At 40.7% G+C, this 15453-nt stretch overlaps 1 protein-coding gene across 1 annotated transcript; it reads left to right on the top strand.

Annotated features, from left to right (window-relative positions):
* The first annotated feature begins 11069 nt into the window (after positions 1 to 11069).
* On the top strand, positions 11070 to 11852 carry LOC114373643. Its single transcript, XM_028331154.1, has 2 exons — positions 11070 to 11322; positions 11410 to 11852. The coding sequence occupies exons 1-2, from the start codon at positions 11070 to 11072 to the stop codon at positions 11850 to 11852; spliced, it is 696 nt and encodes a 231-aa protein (XP_028186955.1).
* The last annotated feature ends 3601 nt before the right edge of the window (positions 11853 to 15453 follow it).

The raw sequence follows: 15453 nt of genomic DNA, 5'->3' as shown, positions 1-15453 counted from the left end.
CTTTAGATTTGGGAGCCAATCCAATCCTTGTGTTCGGACTCTCAGCCACTTATGATAGCCGCCGATGATCCCATTACTGCTTCCCCTAAGCTCTCTGTCCTTTCTTCACGCCGCATCCCATGCCTTGCGAACTCCTTGGAGTACCCTCGCGTTGTGGTCACTAAAACCCCGTGCGATGAAAGGCGTGATGCTTTCGTCTAATGGCGCTCCTCTCATGGGGTAGCCAAGCTGTCTTATGGCGAGAACGGGATTATAATTAATACAACCCCTTGTTCCCATCAAGGGAACATTTGGACATCCTTCACATGAAGATAGAATCTTGATTCTTCCTTCCTTCTAGCGAGGGAACCAATTAACAGACGCCCCCCCATGCTAGCCAAGAGTTGGTCCCTATTCGCCTTTCCTTTTTCGACGCACGAGCGGTAACCTTGTAGCGGATAGACGGGCCTACCTTCTTGGAGAAAAAGGTGTGAAACCAGCCCCACATAGAGAGCTGGAGTACAACAAACAATCCTTGCATTGCTTTCTTCGCATCTTCGGTCGAAGGTGTCATATAGGTCGGCTAGCATAGCGACAACCGGACTTTCCTTGTGGTTATGATAGGCGAGAAAAACGTCGATCGCTGCCAGGTCCACCAACCCATCCACATTTGGAAAGAGGACTCCCTCGAAAATCAACAGTGTGAGAATATCTATGAATGGGGTCCACTCGCCTTTGTCTGCCAAGATTCTTGCTTTTACCTCCAAATATTTTCTCGGTATTCCGACCACCCCATTTTCGACTTGCCTTTGGCGGTCTAATTCCTGCGCCGAGATTTGGACTTTTTTTTTTAGAAATCCTGGCCAATGAGGGGTAGAACCCTGAGAAGAGGTATGGTTTCCTTCCCCCTAGAGGACATCCTAGGATTTCTTCGAATTCTTCCACCATGGGTGATAGTTGGAAGTCCCCAAAAGTGAAGCACCTCAACGGATGATCATAATACTGGGCAAGGGAGGCAATGGACTCTATGGAGACTTCTACCCTAGCTAGGTCCCAAATCTTACCATAGGCTTTGCAGAAGGCTTGCCGTTGAAGTTGACCCATTAATTGCCCCAACTTTCGTAAACTGGTGACCTCTAAGCTCTTGATTTTGACTTGATAGAACCTCTTTTTAAACGAAGGCTTTTGACTTAATCCCATGTTTTACTAAAGTGAAATAAAATCTAGTGCGAATCAAAACTCCGACATCTATCATGGGTGGAATGGATGAATGCATGAAGAAATGCATATGACACAGATGCAATTTACGAATACGGGAGCCCGAGAAACTGTCTCCTTCTTAGATACAACGTCTAGGGGTAGCAAAGTACCCCAACGTATGTATTTAAAACGGTGACACGGACCCTTCGTTGGTTTGCTAAAGTGAGGGGATCAAAGACGAAACCTACGCATGATGCATATGCGAAAGGCACAACACGGGGATGTACATAGTACGACAATATTCACAAACAAATATAAGCAAAAGGGTATATGATACTTATGCATGGCAGTGTGAAAAATGGCACGCAACGTGTTTGCTCCGTGCCCCTATTTAAGGGACCTATAAGGGAAAGAGCTAACTAGGCTTTTAGTAATAATCCCCAAGGTAATCATATCTCTCTTGATGGTTTCTAGAGGTATCATCCCCTTCGAAGAACATACTGCAGCAGTAGGGACTACTAGCAACAATAAGTTTTCAAAGAGAAAAGCTCTAGATGAGGGTTCACTGTAATCAAGCAAGTCGGAGACCTAGCATGACCACAGATTCACCTCCACTCCTTATGTTCCCATGAACCCGGGTATAGGGCCCTTTTTCACTCACAGTGTGTGCAAATAGTGTTAGTGTTTGTGTGCAGCAAATGAATAAATATTTACCTCATGCATACATTCTAAAACACACTAAAAGCAACAAAAAGTTTATATACACAAGAACATAAGACAAATAAAGGGAAACCAACAAAGGAGAAAGTCATGATAAAACATTGCACAAGATTAAATGGCCTAACTCTCTAAAAAACAGTCCCCAGTGGAGTCGCCAACTGTCGCAACCTACCCTTCGGCGGGAGGGCGACGCGTGACTCGCGGGATGCGTGTTCCACGAAAGGAATACGCGTGGAGTCGCCACCAACGTTTATTTGAGGAAAACGTCGGAAAAACCGGAAAAGACGCGATCTACGAACTTTTAAGTGAAAGGTTCGGGAGTTGTATTTACGCACGGGGAAGGTATTAGCACCCCACACGTCCGCCCCAAGGGACGGCAGCCTTTAATCGAATGTGCAAACATGACTTTGATTTTTTATGTTCCCTTTTTATGTCTCTATATCCTTTATACCCTTTTTATATTTTCTCTTTTTGTGGTCGACAAGGGTGTTTCCCTTTGCTCCTACGTATTCCTCAATTTGGGATGAGAAAATCAGACCTACGTAGTTCTTTTTTATCAAGTGATTCTTTTTTTACTTTAAGAGGTGATCATTTTAAGGCGTTTGGACCTTTAAAAATGATCCATTTTACTTAGTGAGAAAATGAAATGACAAACTTCAAAAGCCTATTTTTATGGACGAGCTTGACTAGGCGAATTGATTTTAGCCTTTAGTTTCACTTTAGTTATTAATCAATTCGATTAAGAATGAGAAATCCCAAAGAGAAAACGTCCGATTGATTTTCCGCTTTATTTTACTAAAAGATGTCTTTTTGATTATTATATTATTTTTTACCTCTTTTTGATTTCCAACGTGGTTACGGCACGACCGAACGGTCGGAATTTATTTTAACCGAAGTTAATGGATAATACAATTCAAACGTTCGGTGGAAATTTATTTTATTTTTAAGTTAAGCGAGAAATGACTTAAGTAAAATGGCTTAAGCACGTCTACAGGGGGTATAAAAAGTAAACAAAACGAGAATAAAAATGCACGAAACACAGTGTGGACCACTATGGGTACATAGAATGAATCGAAAAGCTTGGTTCGAGGTACTTACCCGTTGAAGATCGAAGAACGATGAAGAACGAATGAAGAACGTCGAAGAACGGTTGAAACCTTTGCGAAATTCTTCACGGAAAACGTTACGGAAACGTTTCGGAAGCGCCTCGGCTTAGATTTCCTTCACGGAAACGATTTTTCTAAGCAAATTCGAAAGAGAGAGAAGTGCCAAAGGGGCTGAACCCTTTTCTTCTTCACTTCCTCCCATATTTATAGCAAAATAGGGGAGGTGGTTGCCGCCCAGCTCGCCCAGGCGAGCCAGGTTGCTTCCTCCAGAAGCAATAACCTTCTAGAGGAATATTCTGGAGGGCCCAAGTGGGCCTGGGTGCTATTTGCACCCCCATTTTTACTAAGTACACCCCCCTCTGCTGTTTTTTGGTGATTCTTTTTTCGTAAAGTTACGGAAACTTACGAATTTCGTAACGATACTTGTTTTCTTTCCGTAATGTTACGGAACCTTGCGGATTACATAATCATCCCCCTTTTGACTTACGGAATGTTACGGAACCTCACTTAATTATGCAACGATGCTTCCGTTTGATTTCCGGTGTGTCACGGAAACTTACGGATTGTGCATCAATATTTTTTTGATTTTTCGGCATGTCCTGGAATTTCACAAACTGCCTAATGATGGGTGTCAAGCACCTCACAAGGACCAAAGAAAGGTCGCATGTCATCAAGCAAAGGTCCCCGGACGAAATTAGGGTATGACACCAGCAGTTTATTGAACGTTTTAATTCAAATTTTAAGGCCTGTAATCGATTACACAAGTCTTGTAATCGATTACCAGAGGGGATTTTCAGAAAATAATTGCCAAGAGTCACACCTACTCAAATTTTTTATGAATGACCATCAAAGGTGACTTGGAAACATAAACTTAAAGGGAGTTTTCATTGCCCAAAAAGTTTTATCCTCTTAAAAGATTAAGAATTTTTCTGAACTGAAATATTTTATCCTCTCAAAAAGATTCCTTGGTCAACCACTTGCATATTCAATAAGGAATTTTGATTGATCTTCATTGTACATTCTATCTCTTTTGAGAGAGATTTCTTCTTCTCTTCTTCTTATTTTTGAAAAGGGATTAAGAGACCGTGCGTCTCTTGTTGTAGGGGATTCTTGAACACAAGGGAAGTGTTGTCCCTGTGTGCATTGTTAATCCGTAAAGAGAGAGTGAAAGTTTAATTGGGGAATAATCTTCGTATCTTAATTCAACCCCCCTTTTTCTTAAGGTAACTGAGGCCAACATTCTATTCTTGATAACTCACTTCTCTCTAAAAAGACAAACTTTCCGGAATGATAAAATGAGGTCATATGAACGTCTTGAAACACAGTCAATCAAATGTTTTTTTTTCTTTTTGAACCTTTTTATTTTATTTTAATTTTTATTTTTATTTTGAAATTTATTTGTTTTGAACTTTACTTGTTGTTTTACGGCAGCCCCACCAACGTGCAAGACGAGTAATCTCTGATTGAATGGTCTTGGAAGTCCAAAATCAGGAGCACAGGTCGCTTGAGCAAATGGACCAATGGCTTGCACTCAATTCTGGTGAAAGTTGAAAATCCTGATGAGTCATTAGAGACATCTAACAACAGCTTTCAAAATTGCCCCATGTGTGGCATCTCTTATTAATGTCAGGATTTACATGCGATTCTCCTCAAATTTCAGCCAGCCCGCATCAATTAGACCTTGCACCTTACGCTTCAGAGCCCTACAATGCTCAATGGAATGCCCCAGGGCTTCTCCGTGACAAGCACACGTTGCGTTCGAGTCGTATTCTCGGAGAAATGGAGGTTGATGAACCTTGGTTGGGGTTATGGCTACCATTGAATTATCAAGTAGATATGGGAGCAAGTCAGCATAGGACACTGGAATTGGGGTGAATTCTACAGGCTTTCTCGCTGCAAAATTCATTTCTTGGTTGGTGCTCTTGGTTTGTGCTAAAGGTGATGTTCGTCATTGGAAGTGTGGTAGACAGACTTTGTGGTTGTTTTAGGGATGGCCTTTGTGGATAACTGGGCGGTGGGTAAGGAGAAGGTTGGTTATTGGCTGAGTAATGACATTGTTGGGTTGGTGGGAAACTTGGCTGTATAGGAATGGCAGTCACAGCACGGGCTTCTCTTTCATCCTCACCCTCTTTATTTGCGCTAGTTTTTTTGATTTGTCCAAGCAGAATAATTAAATTTGCCTCTTTTCATACCTGCTTTGATCCTTTCGTCGGTGAGAACTAAATCAGCGAAGCTTGAAGGTGTGTAACCTACCATTTTCCATAGTAGAATACTGGTAATGTGTCTACTATCATTGTCATCATTTTTTTCTTCCATTGAGGTGCCACTTGAGCTGCCAGGTCTCTCCACCTTTGGGTGTATTCCTTTGAAAGATTTGTACCCCCTTTTTGCACCTGTTCTATAGTTGCATCCTATCCGAAGACATTATACTGACACTGCCTAACGAAGGCAACCACTAGGTCCTTCCAAGAATGGTCTCGAGAAGATTCCAAGTTAGTGTACCAGGTAACAACTACCCCGGTAAGACTTTCTTGGAAGGAATGTATCAACAATTCCTCATCTTTTGCGTATGCCCCCATCTTCCGACAATACATCTTTAGATGGTTCTTGAGGCAAGTAATCCCCTTGTACTTGTCAAAGTACAGCACCTTGAACTTGAGAGGGGTGATGATATTGGGTATTGGGAACAACTCTCCTAGTTTAGCAAAGGAATAATCTTCACCTCCTTCAATGGCCCTGAGCCTTTCCTCTAGATGATCCAGCTTTCCCATTTCTGCCATAGCATGAGGGTTTTTACTTGTCGTGGAATGCAAGAGGTGTAGTTGTGGGTGATACTGAGGGCCTTCCGAAGTGTTTTCAAGGGGTATACCACCAACTGCTTGCCCTTCAGTGGCATATCCGAGGCAAGGCTCAAAGTCAGCTAGATTGTGGTGGGAAATTTCATGTGTCTCCCCCATGGTTTGAGAGACATGTGCATGATCAGTTTGAGGTTGTCAGCTTTCAACGAGTATAGGAGTGGAGTTATTGACATTCTCACTGGGAGTGTACGCCACATTGGGTGGTGTATAGTTGGGAGGCAAGCCATATGGTGGGAAGGCATGCTCGTTTTGAATTTGCACATCATGGGGGTCGCCCGTACTTCCCAAATCTTTGTCTACCATATCTGAGGTTGGATGATTCATTTGGTTGATGTCGGATGGGGACATCAGGTTCACCTTAGCAACAACGCTGGTAGCGGCAATTGCAACCGCATTGGCTTCCATTATCTTCTTCACGCTCATCATGGCCTCCATCATTGCGGCCATTTGCTCTTTCATGGCCTCCATGTCGGCCTCCATCTATTCTTGTACCTCCTCCTCTTTACCCATTACTCTAGCTCTAGCACAGGTTCGGTGAGGGCACCGTAAAGCATGCCTTTTTTTTTCTTTTTTATAACAATGATTAGGTTTTCTTTTTCCGTTCAAGGAAAGAATGCAATGAGCAATGCAACCAATGAACAATATGGATGTATGCGAATGATGCACAATTGAAGTATTGCGAATTTTTACGCAGGATATGGGGTTGAATCAATTTAGATTTTCAACATGGTCCATGACATCTTCATCGAGGCGAAACTAGAAGTAACAGGGACATCGACAGCCCTAAATGTGTTTGGCAGTAGACGAAGCAATGATGTAACACGATCCATCTTTTGCTCCAATTTTTTGCAAGATGGTTACTTCCATACTTCAACTTGACTCGATTAATCTTTTTGTAAAAGCACGAGCTTGGTTCAACCCCATACCCCAGAGAATGGCAATTTTGATCGCCAATACTTCAACAACATTTCATAGGGATGAAAGACTCGAGAATACGCATGCTATGCATGGAAAATGTAATTATGAGATTGAGATGCCCGAAGAGACATCCTTTCTTAATTAACCATGCATTAGGTACCATGCTCAATCATTTTGTTTTGTTGTTTGTGTTTTTTGTTTTTCAATTTTAGAAATGGGTTTATAATCCCAACATGGTAGGCTCATTGTACCTAACACATGCAACTAAGAATGCATCATGAATTTTCATGCTTCCCTTTTTCTTGTCTTTGTTTTGTAGAGGAAAATACAAGGATCATGTATGAGCAAACATGTAGAACAAAAAGTATGTTGAACGCATATGCATGATGATGCAATGACTCATGCAAAATGGGAATGTGATAACGGACAAATGCAGGAACGATATGTTCATTATGATGCTGAAGAGATGTTTATGCGGTGCATGATATGAATGCATTTACGGACACGAGAGCCCGGAAAATTATCTCTCCTTACTTGCGCATTCGGGGGCGCAGTGCCCCATGTGTGCAGCTAAGAAGACGATATGGATCTTCCGGCCTCCCATGACAAAAGACGAGACCCACATGCAACACATGTGTGACGGTATGATTCAGATGCGCATGCATGAAACGGAAAGGAAACAACACAAAGGGGTAATTTACACATACGAAACTGCAAAGATCCAACTTTAATGCTACGTCTTGGGCATGATGGCGCCTCAACGTAGTATTAAAAAGGTTACATATTACTCTAAAGAAACCAAACATCACTAGCCAAACTATAAACTGGTGCTATTTACCAAAAAAATGCATGAGGACGAATAGCACGGAGCGTGTTTGCTCTTTGCCCCTATTTGGGAACCTATAGGACAATATCTAGGGGTCTCTAATAACTACTCCCCAACAATTCATAACTCACACGGCTGTTTTCTAGAGGTTTCATCACTCAAGATAATAATATTGTGGCGGTATGGAATACCAGCGACAACACATTATAAAGAGAGAAAGCTCTAGACGAGGTTTCACTATTATCAAGCAAGTTGGAGACCTAGCATGATGATAGATTCACCTCCACTCCATAAATTCCCATGAACCCGGGTATAGGGCCCTTTTTTTACTCAAACTCGTGGATGCTTAAAATGCAGTGTAAAGAATGCAAAATAGGCAACAATTATTTACATTTTACACAGTTCAATAAAAGCACACCCAAAGTTTCACAATTCCACAATTCCTAAAATAGGCCTAACTCACAAAAACTCCCCAGTGGAGTCGCCAACTGTTGCAACGTGCCCTTCGCGGGCGAGCGAGGGCGAGGCTCACGGGCGCGCTTTCCAAAGGAGGAAAGATGCACGGAGTCGCCACCAACGTTTATTTATGGAAAACGTCGGAAAAACCGAAGGAAACCGGTCAAAATGAAAATTCTAAGTTCGGGAGTTGTATTTACGCCTGAGGAAGGTATTAGCACCTCTTACGTTTGTCTCGAAGGACAACAGCCTATTTTTTAGAATTGTGGAATTGTGTTATCTTAATTTTTATTTCTTTTTATTTTTTGAGGTCGACAAAAGCGGGGCTTTTGCTCCTACGTACCCTCCTTTGGAGAGGAAATCAGACCTACGTAGTTCTTTCTTATGCGTGAATCAAGTGATTCTTTTTACTTGAGGGGTGATCATTTTAAGGCGTTGGACCTTAAAAATGATCCCTTTTTACTTAGTAAGAAATTGAAATGATAAACTTTCAAAACCCTATTTTTGTGGACGAGCATGACTAGGCGAGTTAATTTTAGCCTTAGTTTCACTTTAGTTATTAGTCAATTCAATTAAGAATGAGAAATCCCAAAGAGAAAACGTCCGATTGATTTTTCGCTTTTATTTTAATAAAAGGCATTTTTTGGATTATTATATTATTATTTTACCTCTTTTTTATTTCCAACATGGTTACGGCATGACCGAACGGTCGGAATTCATTTTAACCAAAATTAACAGATGATACAATTCAAACGATCGGTGGAAATTTATTTTATTTTTAGATTAAGCGAGAAATGACTTAAATAAATGGCTTAAGCACATCAAAAGGGGGTATAAAAAGTAGACGAAAACAAGAATAAAAATACATGAAACAAAATGTGGACCACCACGGGTACATAGAATGAATTGAAAAGCTTGGTTTGAGGTACGTACCCGTTGAAGACTGAAGAAAACGAAGAACGAACGATGAATCTTGAAGAACGGTCGAGAATCTTCGCGTAATTACTCACGGAAATGTTACGGAAACGTTACGGAAGCGCCTCGGCTTGGATTTTCTTCACGGAACTAATTTTCCTCAGCTATTTCGAGAGAGAGAGAAGTGCCTAAGGGGCTGAACCCCTTTCTTCTTCACTTCTCCCCCTATTTATAGCAAAATAGGGGAGAAGCTTGCCGCTCAGCTTGCCCAGGCGAGCAAGGTTGCTTCCTCCAGAAGCAACAGCCATCTGGAGGAATCTTCTAGAGGGCCCAAGTGGGCCTGGTTGCTATTTGCACCACCCTATTTACTAAATGCACCCCCTTTCTATTTTTTTGTAATTCTTTTTCCGTAACGTTACGAAACTTTACGAATTTCGTAGCGATACTTATTTTCCTTCCGCAAGGTTACGAATCCTTACGGATTATGTATTTACTCTTTTTTAGCTTTCGAAGAAGTTACGGAAACTCACGGATTGCGCAAAAACACCTCTTTTCGATTTCCGCCACATTACGGAATTTCACGAATCACGCAAGCCTGCTCCCTTTCGATTTCTGAGACGTCTCGGGACTTCATTTATTGCATGTCATCAAGTAATAATCCCCGGACGAAATTAGGGTATGACACAGAGGTTCAGGCACAAAACTTTCATGGTTTACCAAATGAAGACCCATACTCACACTTGGCAACGTATATTGAGATTTGTAATACTGTTAAGCTTGCTGGTGTACCTGAAGATGCTATTAGGCTCAGCCTGTTTTCATTTTCTTTATTTGGGGAGGAAAAGAGATGGTTGCATTCATTCAAGGCATCAGTTTAAAGACCTGGGATGAAGTTGGTGAGAAGTTTCTAAAAAAATATTTTCCAGAGTCTAAAACTGTAGAGGGAAAAGCTGTAATTTCTTCATTCTGTCAGTTTCCCGACAAATCTTTGAGTGAGGCATTAGAAAGATTTTGTAGCTTGCTGCGGAAAACTCCCACTCATGGTTTTTTAGAGCCTATACAGCTGAACATCTTCATTGATGGGTTACGACCGCAGTCAAAGCAGTTACTCGACGCTTCTACGGGAGGAAAAATTAAGTTGTAAACACCTGAAGAAGCCATGGACTTAATTAAAAATATGGCTTCCAGTGACCACACAATTTTGCATGATAGAGTTCATATTCCTACCAAAAAGAGTTTATTGGAGCTTTCATCTCAAGATGCCTTGTTGGCCCTAAATAAGTTGTTGTCCAAGCAACTTGAAGCTTTAACTAAAACACTAAGTAAGTTGCCAACTCAATTGCATGCTAGTCAACCTTTACCTTTATCTATTTTGCAAGTTACAGGTTGCACACTTTGTGGTGGAGCTCATGGGTCAGGCTTGTGTATTCCCACTAAAGAAACATCTCATGAAGTTAATTACATGGGAAACTAGCCTAGACAAAATTTTAATGCAGGTGGATTTTCTAGATTTCAACATGGGCAACCTTACCAATAGCATAATCAATGGAGAAATCACCATGGTAATCAGTTCAATAAAGACCAAGGTGGGCTACCTAACAGGCCACAGCAACAAGGGCCTAGCTTATCTGAGAGAACAACAAAGCTGGAAGAAACTCTTGCTCAATTTATGCAGGTGTCATTGACTAATCATAAGAGCACAGAGTCAGCCATAAAAAATCTAGAGGTCCAGGTAGGGCAACTAGCCAAATAGCTTGCAGAAAAATCTTCTAGTACTTTTGGAGCTAACACTGAGTAGAATCTAAAAGAAGAATGCAAGGCTGCGATGACCCGAGGAAGGAAGGTAACCATGGAGGAGGAGAAGAAGATGAAGAAAATGGTAGAGGATGACAAACAACAGCTGGTAATTGAGCCAACACCTAAACCATTGCAACCCTTTTGTGAACTTATAAAGGAAGAAGAAGAAGAGGAGGATGAATAGAGGAGAGAGACACCAATAAATTTGAGTGAAAAAGAAATAAATGAAAAATAAAAGAAGGAAAAAGAAAAAGATAATGAAAAAAATGAAAAGGAAAAAGAGAGAAAAGGAGTATGAGTGAGTTAGCAAGAGAGAAAAGAAAGGAAGTAGCTTCTAATGAGAGAAAAGAGGTGCCATACCTTTTGGTACCTTCCAAGAAAGACAAGGAACGCCATCTGGCGAGATTCCTTGATATTTTTGGAAAACTAGAAATTACTATGCCTTTTGGAGAAGCTCTACAACAAATGCCACTCTACTCTAAATTTATGAAGGATATGTTGACAAGGAAGAACAAATACATTCACAGTGAGAATATAGTAGTGGAGGGTAACTGCAGTGCAGTCATTCAAAAGATCCTTCCACCAAAGCATAAAGACCCTGGGAGTGTGACCATTCCTTGTTCAATTGGTGAAGTCTCGGTGGGAAAAGCTCTCATTGACTTGGGAGCCAATATCAACTTGATGCCACTCTCCAAGTGTAGAAGGTTGGGGGAGTTGGAAATAATGCCTACAAGAATGACTTTACAGCTAGCTGATTGCTCCATAACCAGACCCCGCGATGTTATTGAAGATGTTTTGGTTCGAGTCAAACATTTCAATTTCCCAGCTGATTTTGTAGTGATGGACATAGATGAGGATCTTGAAATTCCCATAATTTTGGGACACCCTTTCATGTCCACTACAAGTTGTGTAGTAGACATGGGAAAGAAAAAGCTGGAGTTAGGCATTGATAATCAGAAAATCAGCTTCGACTTGTTTGATGAAGAAAAACATTTGTCAGACCAAAATGTCTGCTTACAGGTGAAGGAGTTTGATGAGAAGGTTCTGAAGGAGAGAACCAAGATTAATCCAGGATAACAAAGCTATGCGTCAAGCTAATTATGTTAAACAAGCGCTTGCTAGGAGGCAACCCAGTCATTTATTTTTAATTTTGTTTTGTTTGCATTGAGTGTAGTGGATTGCTTGTGATTGTGTGTTATTTCAGCTTGATTAGTATTGAAAAAGGGGGTTCATAAGCTTTGGTGAAGCGGTGAACAGAATTTAGAAAATTTTTTAGTTGTTCAATCGCTAAGCGCGCCTCTCGCGCTAAGCGCCAAGTCTTCACGCACTAAGCGAGCCCTTGCTCGCGCTAAGCGCTTAGACCCCTGATTAGTGGCTGGATGGTAGCGCTAAGCCCAATTATCTCTCTGGATTTTAATTTCTCGCATTGGGCTTAGCGAGGTGATGCGCTAAGCACAATTCCCTCTTTGTTTTGGAAATCTTTGGAATAGCTCTTATCGCCAGCTAAGCGCTAAGTGCAAGCCATCACTGCATGGAGGAGCATGCTTATGCACTAAGCCCCACCTTTGGAGGCTAAGCGCAAATTGCAGGACCAATTTGAGTTGCAGGAAGCACTAAGTGCAGGTCCTCACGCTAAGCCTAAAAACCTCTCTGGAATTTGAAATTTATGAATTGGGCTTAGCGAGAGAGGTCGCGCTAAGCGCTTGGGCCTTAAAATCCAAACATTGTGTTCTCACGCTAAGCACGCAACATGAAACTGCTAAAATAAAATGGCAACTGCCTAGGCAGTTACCATTTTATGCTAAAGAGCATTTTTTTTTCCCACACACACTTCTGTGACTCGGCCATTTCTTGCATTCCTTCTGTTATGTGCATCAAGTCCCTGCATTTCCCACATTTTGCTTCTTCTTTGCAGTTCATACTTCACAATCCAAGTAAGCTTTATTTTCTATTAAAGTTGCAAACCTTAGGATACAGGACTTAGTAGTTTGTAGGTTGAATTTCTGTTTAGGTTTAGTGTTATTAGGTTAGTTATGGTTAGAATAAACTAAGGGTTTCGCTATGGGAGTATTGTAGTTTGGTTTAGGGGCCTAATAGAGGCCTTAGTCGAAAGGGGTGAAAAACCCCTGGGTTTTTTTTGGAAATCGTGATGAACGCGCTAAGCGTCGTGCTGCGCTAAGTGAGTTCATCGCTTCTGATGAAGATTTCAGATTTCCAGATGAACACGCTAAGTGTGGCCCTGTCACATGATCACCCCCCATTGCAATTACTTTTTGTGCATTTATGTCTCGAGGAAATTTCAATGGGGGTTTACCGGAAAGCGCACCGGGTCGTCAAGTATTTAAAATTAAAATGGATGAATCTGAGTATCAAACACAGGGAACTAATGTTAGCCTTAATTAAGTTCATAATCTAAGCATTTTTTAGAGAACATGTATAAGTGATAATTTCAAACAGAATTTAAAATAAACTTGTATGCTAAAAACTATAAAATGCAAGGTAAATAAAATAACAACAGTAGGTAGATATGTTGGGTCTTTCTAACGAACAAGCTGATGCATAGAAATATATTTTTCTAATCAATTGTGGTCTTGTGTTCTATGTTGTACCCTAAATTACTAAACCCTCGATCCCTCGTCAGGCTGAATATCCAAGCTTCATCCGCAGATCCCTCATTTAAGACTACACCCAATTTAGACAGCCCTCTTAGGTTTAGACTAACCTAAACTGAGTTTCGTCCGCAGATCCCTCATGTAAGACTAGGCCTAAACTAAACAACATTATTGTAACAACATAATTAAAACCAAACCTTAACCCGCAAATCCCTCATGTAAGGCTAAGTTTCAATCCTGCTTCAATCAAGTTCTAAGGCAATAGTACATTTCCCAATGCTAAAGTCACCTAACTGTGCACAGAAATGGGTGATCAGACCAAAAGCATACAAATATTAAGCATTGACGGAAGCATTGAACACAGAAAACATAATCAATTAGATATTAGGTATTTACATCAGTTGTTCATTAGAAATCCCCAACTAGGGTGTTTAGCCAGTCATTACAAAGAAACCCTAACTATAAATGAGATTAAAAGCAAAGAATGATAGTTCCTTACACAAGAAGGGGGATTCCTCCTCCTCTTCTCAACATCTCACACTCACTCTCTACTCAATAATCTCTCAAATGACAAAACCTAGGCTTCAATGCACAAGCTGCTCCTCTTTTCTACTTCTAGGGCTCTTTTCCCCAAATAGGCCTGTGGCAGCTCTGGAATTCTGTGTCCTGGCCGTTCTGTAGAAGCTGTCATAAAAGGTGTTGTAAAAGATGTAAAAGTTGTACCCTAATTCTGTACAAGACAGACTTTAAATAGGCTCTGAAATCGCGACGCTACGCTTAGTGCCACCCTCGCGCTTAACGTGAGTAAGTGAAATTGGGCTTAGCGCCAATCTCGAGCTTAGCATGGTTGAAGGCACCTGCTGCACTTAGCGCACGACTCTGATGCTGATGCTCTGCCAGATTCTCCTTTGCACTAAGCGCGCTGAAACTGCGCTTAGCGGTGGATATGCGCTTAGCCCAACTGCTACATTTTGCAATTCAAAACTTAGCCTCTTTTTTACCTGAAAATACACAGATTTCATCATTAAATCCAATGGAAATGTTCTAGAGACAGCGTTAACCATAAAATAAGATTTATTTACAAAAATCACTACAAAATAACCATAAATTGGAAAACTATACAAGCTTTGGAAAATGATTTCTATACAAAAGTTAGTCATATGAAGCGACTAATAAACTCCCCCAAATTTACAGTTTTGCTTGTCCTCAAGCAAAGAAAGAATAGTTCACTTGTCCTCAAGTGACAAAGACAATGACCAATCAAAAGAAAATGGTGTTTAATTCATCAAGGACATCAACCATATGAACTGAATATCATGGAATGCTTAAATCAATCACTTCTTACAAGCATGCAGGTTTTCAAAGATAGGAGCACAAGTATTAGAGTCATAGCTGAAATAAGCTAGTAAGCATGACAAAAATCAAGGAAGAATCATCAACCAAAACTTCACAGTCATTGTTTTACTCAAACTCAAGTGTTTAGGCTTATTCCATCATAAACAACCAACACAAGTTCCAACCTTTGCATTTCATCTCATATCATACAGTAATGAACACACAAAAATGAATCCGAAGGACTTTCTAGGCTTGTAATGGGGTTAGGCTACCAACAATTCATGGTTTTTCTAGGATTCAAAAGCTTAGGTTCTAGGAGAGCATTCATCCATAGAATAACCTTCATTTTTTTTTTCATTCCTTCCCCATACTTGCCCTTTTTCTTAGGCACTTAGCTTTCATACCTGAATTTATAGCATACACACTTATTAACTTCATTTATACTTACAGTTTTTTTTTTTAAAAAAAAAAGAACAAAAGTAGTGTGTATATATTATTTTCTTTGACCATTTCTATCCTTACCCAGTGCCTCCCCCAAATTTGAAACAAATTTACCTTGATAATACCTCACCAAAATTTGGGACAAATTTGCCTTGAACCATCTTCTATGGATGATGCTCTCCTACAACCTAAAATAAGGTAGCAGAAGATACAACTGAATAGGCTCAAGGTTTAATCAATCAATCAATTCATTCAGCTCAAACTGGGTGCAAGGGATAATTCATTCAATC

The sequence above is a fragment of the Glycine soja genome, chromosome 2 (assembly GCF_004193775.1).
Source record: "Glycine soja cultivar W05 chromosome 2, ASM419377v2, whole genome shotgun sequence".
NCBI lineage: Eukaryota > Viridiplantae > Streptophyta > Magnoliopsida > Fabales > Fabaceae > Glycine > Glycine soja.
This window is presented reverse-complemented; position numbering and strand designations above follow the sequence as displayed.

Bases quoted from the DNA above. Each gene is read 5' to 3' on its own strand.
- LOC114373643 (XM_028331154.1), top strand. From the start codon at position 11,070: ATGAGTGAGTTAGCAAGAGAGAAAAGAAAGGAAGTAGCTTCTAATGAG. The intron at 11,323-11,409 runs GTAACTGCAGTG...CAATTGGTGAAG, and splicing joins TGAGAATATAGTAGTGGAGG to TCTCGGTGGGAAAAGCTCTC.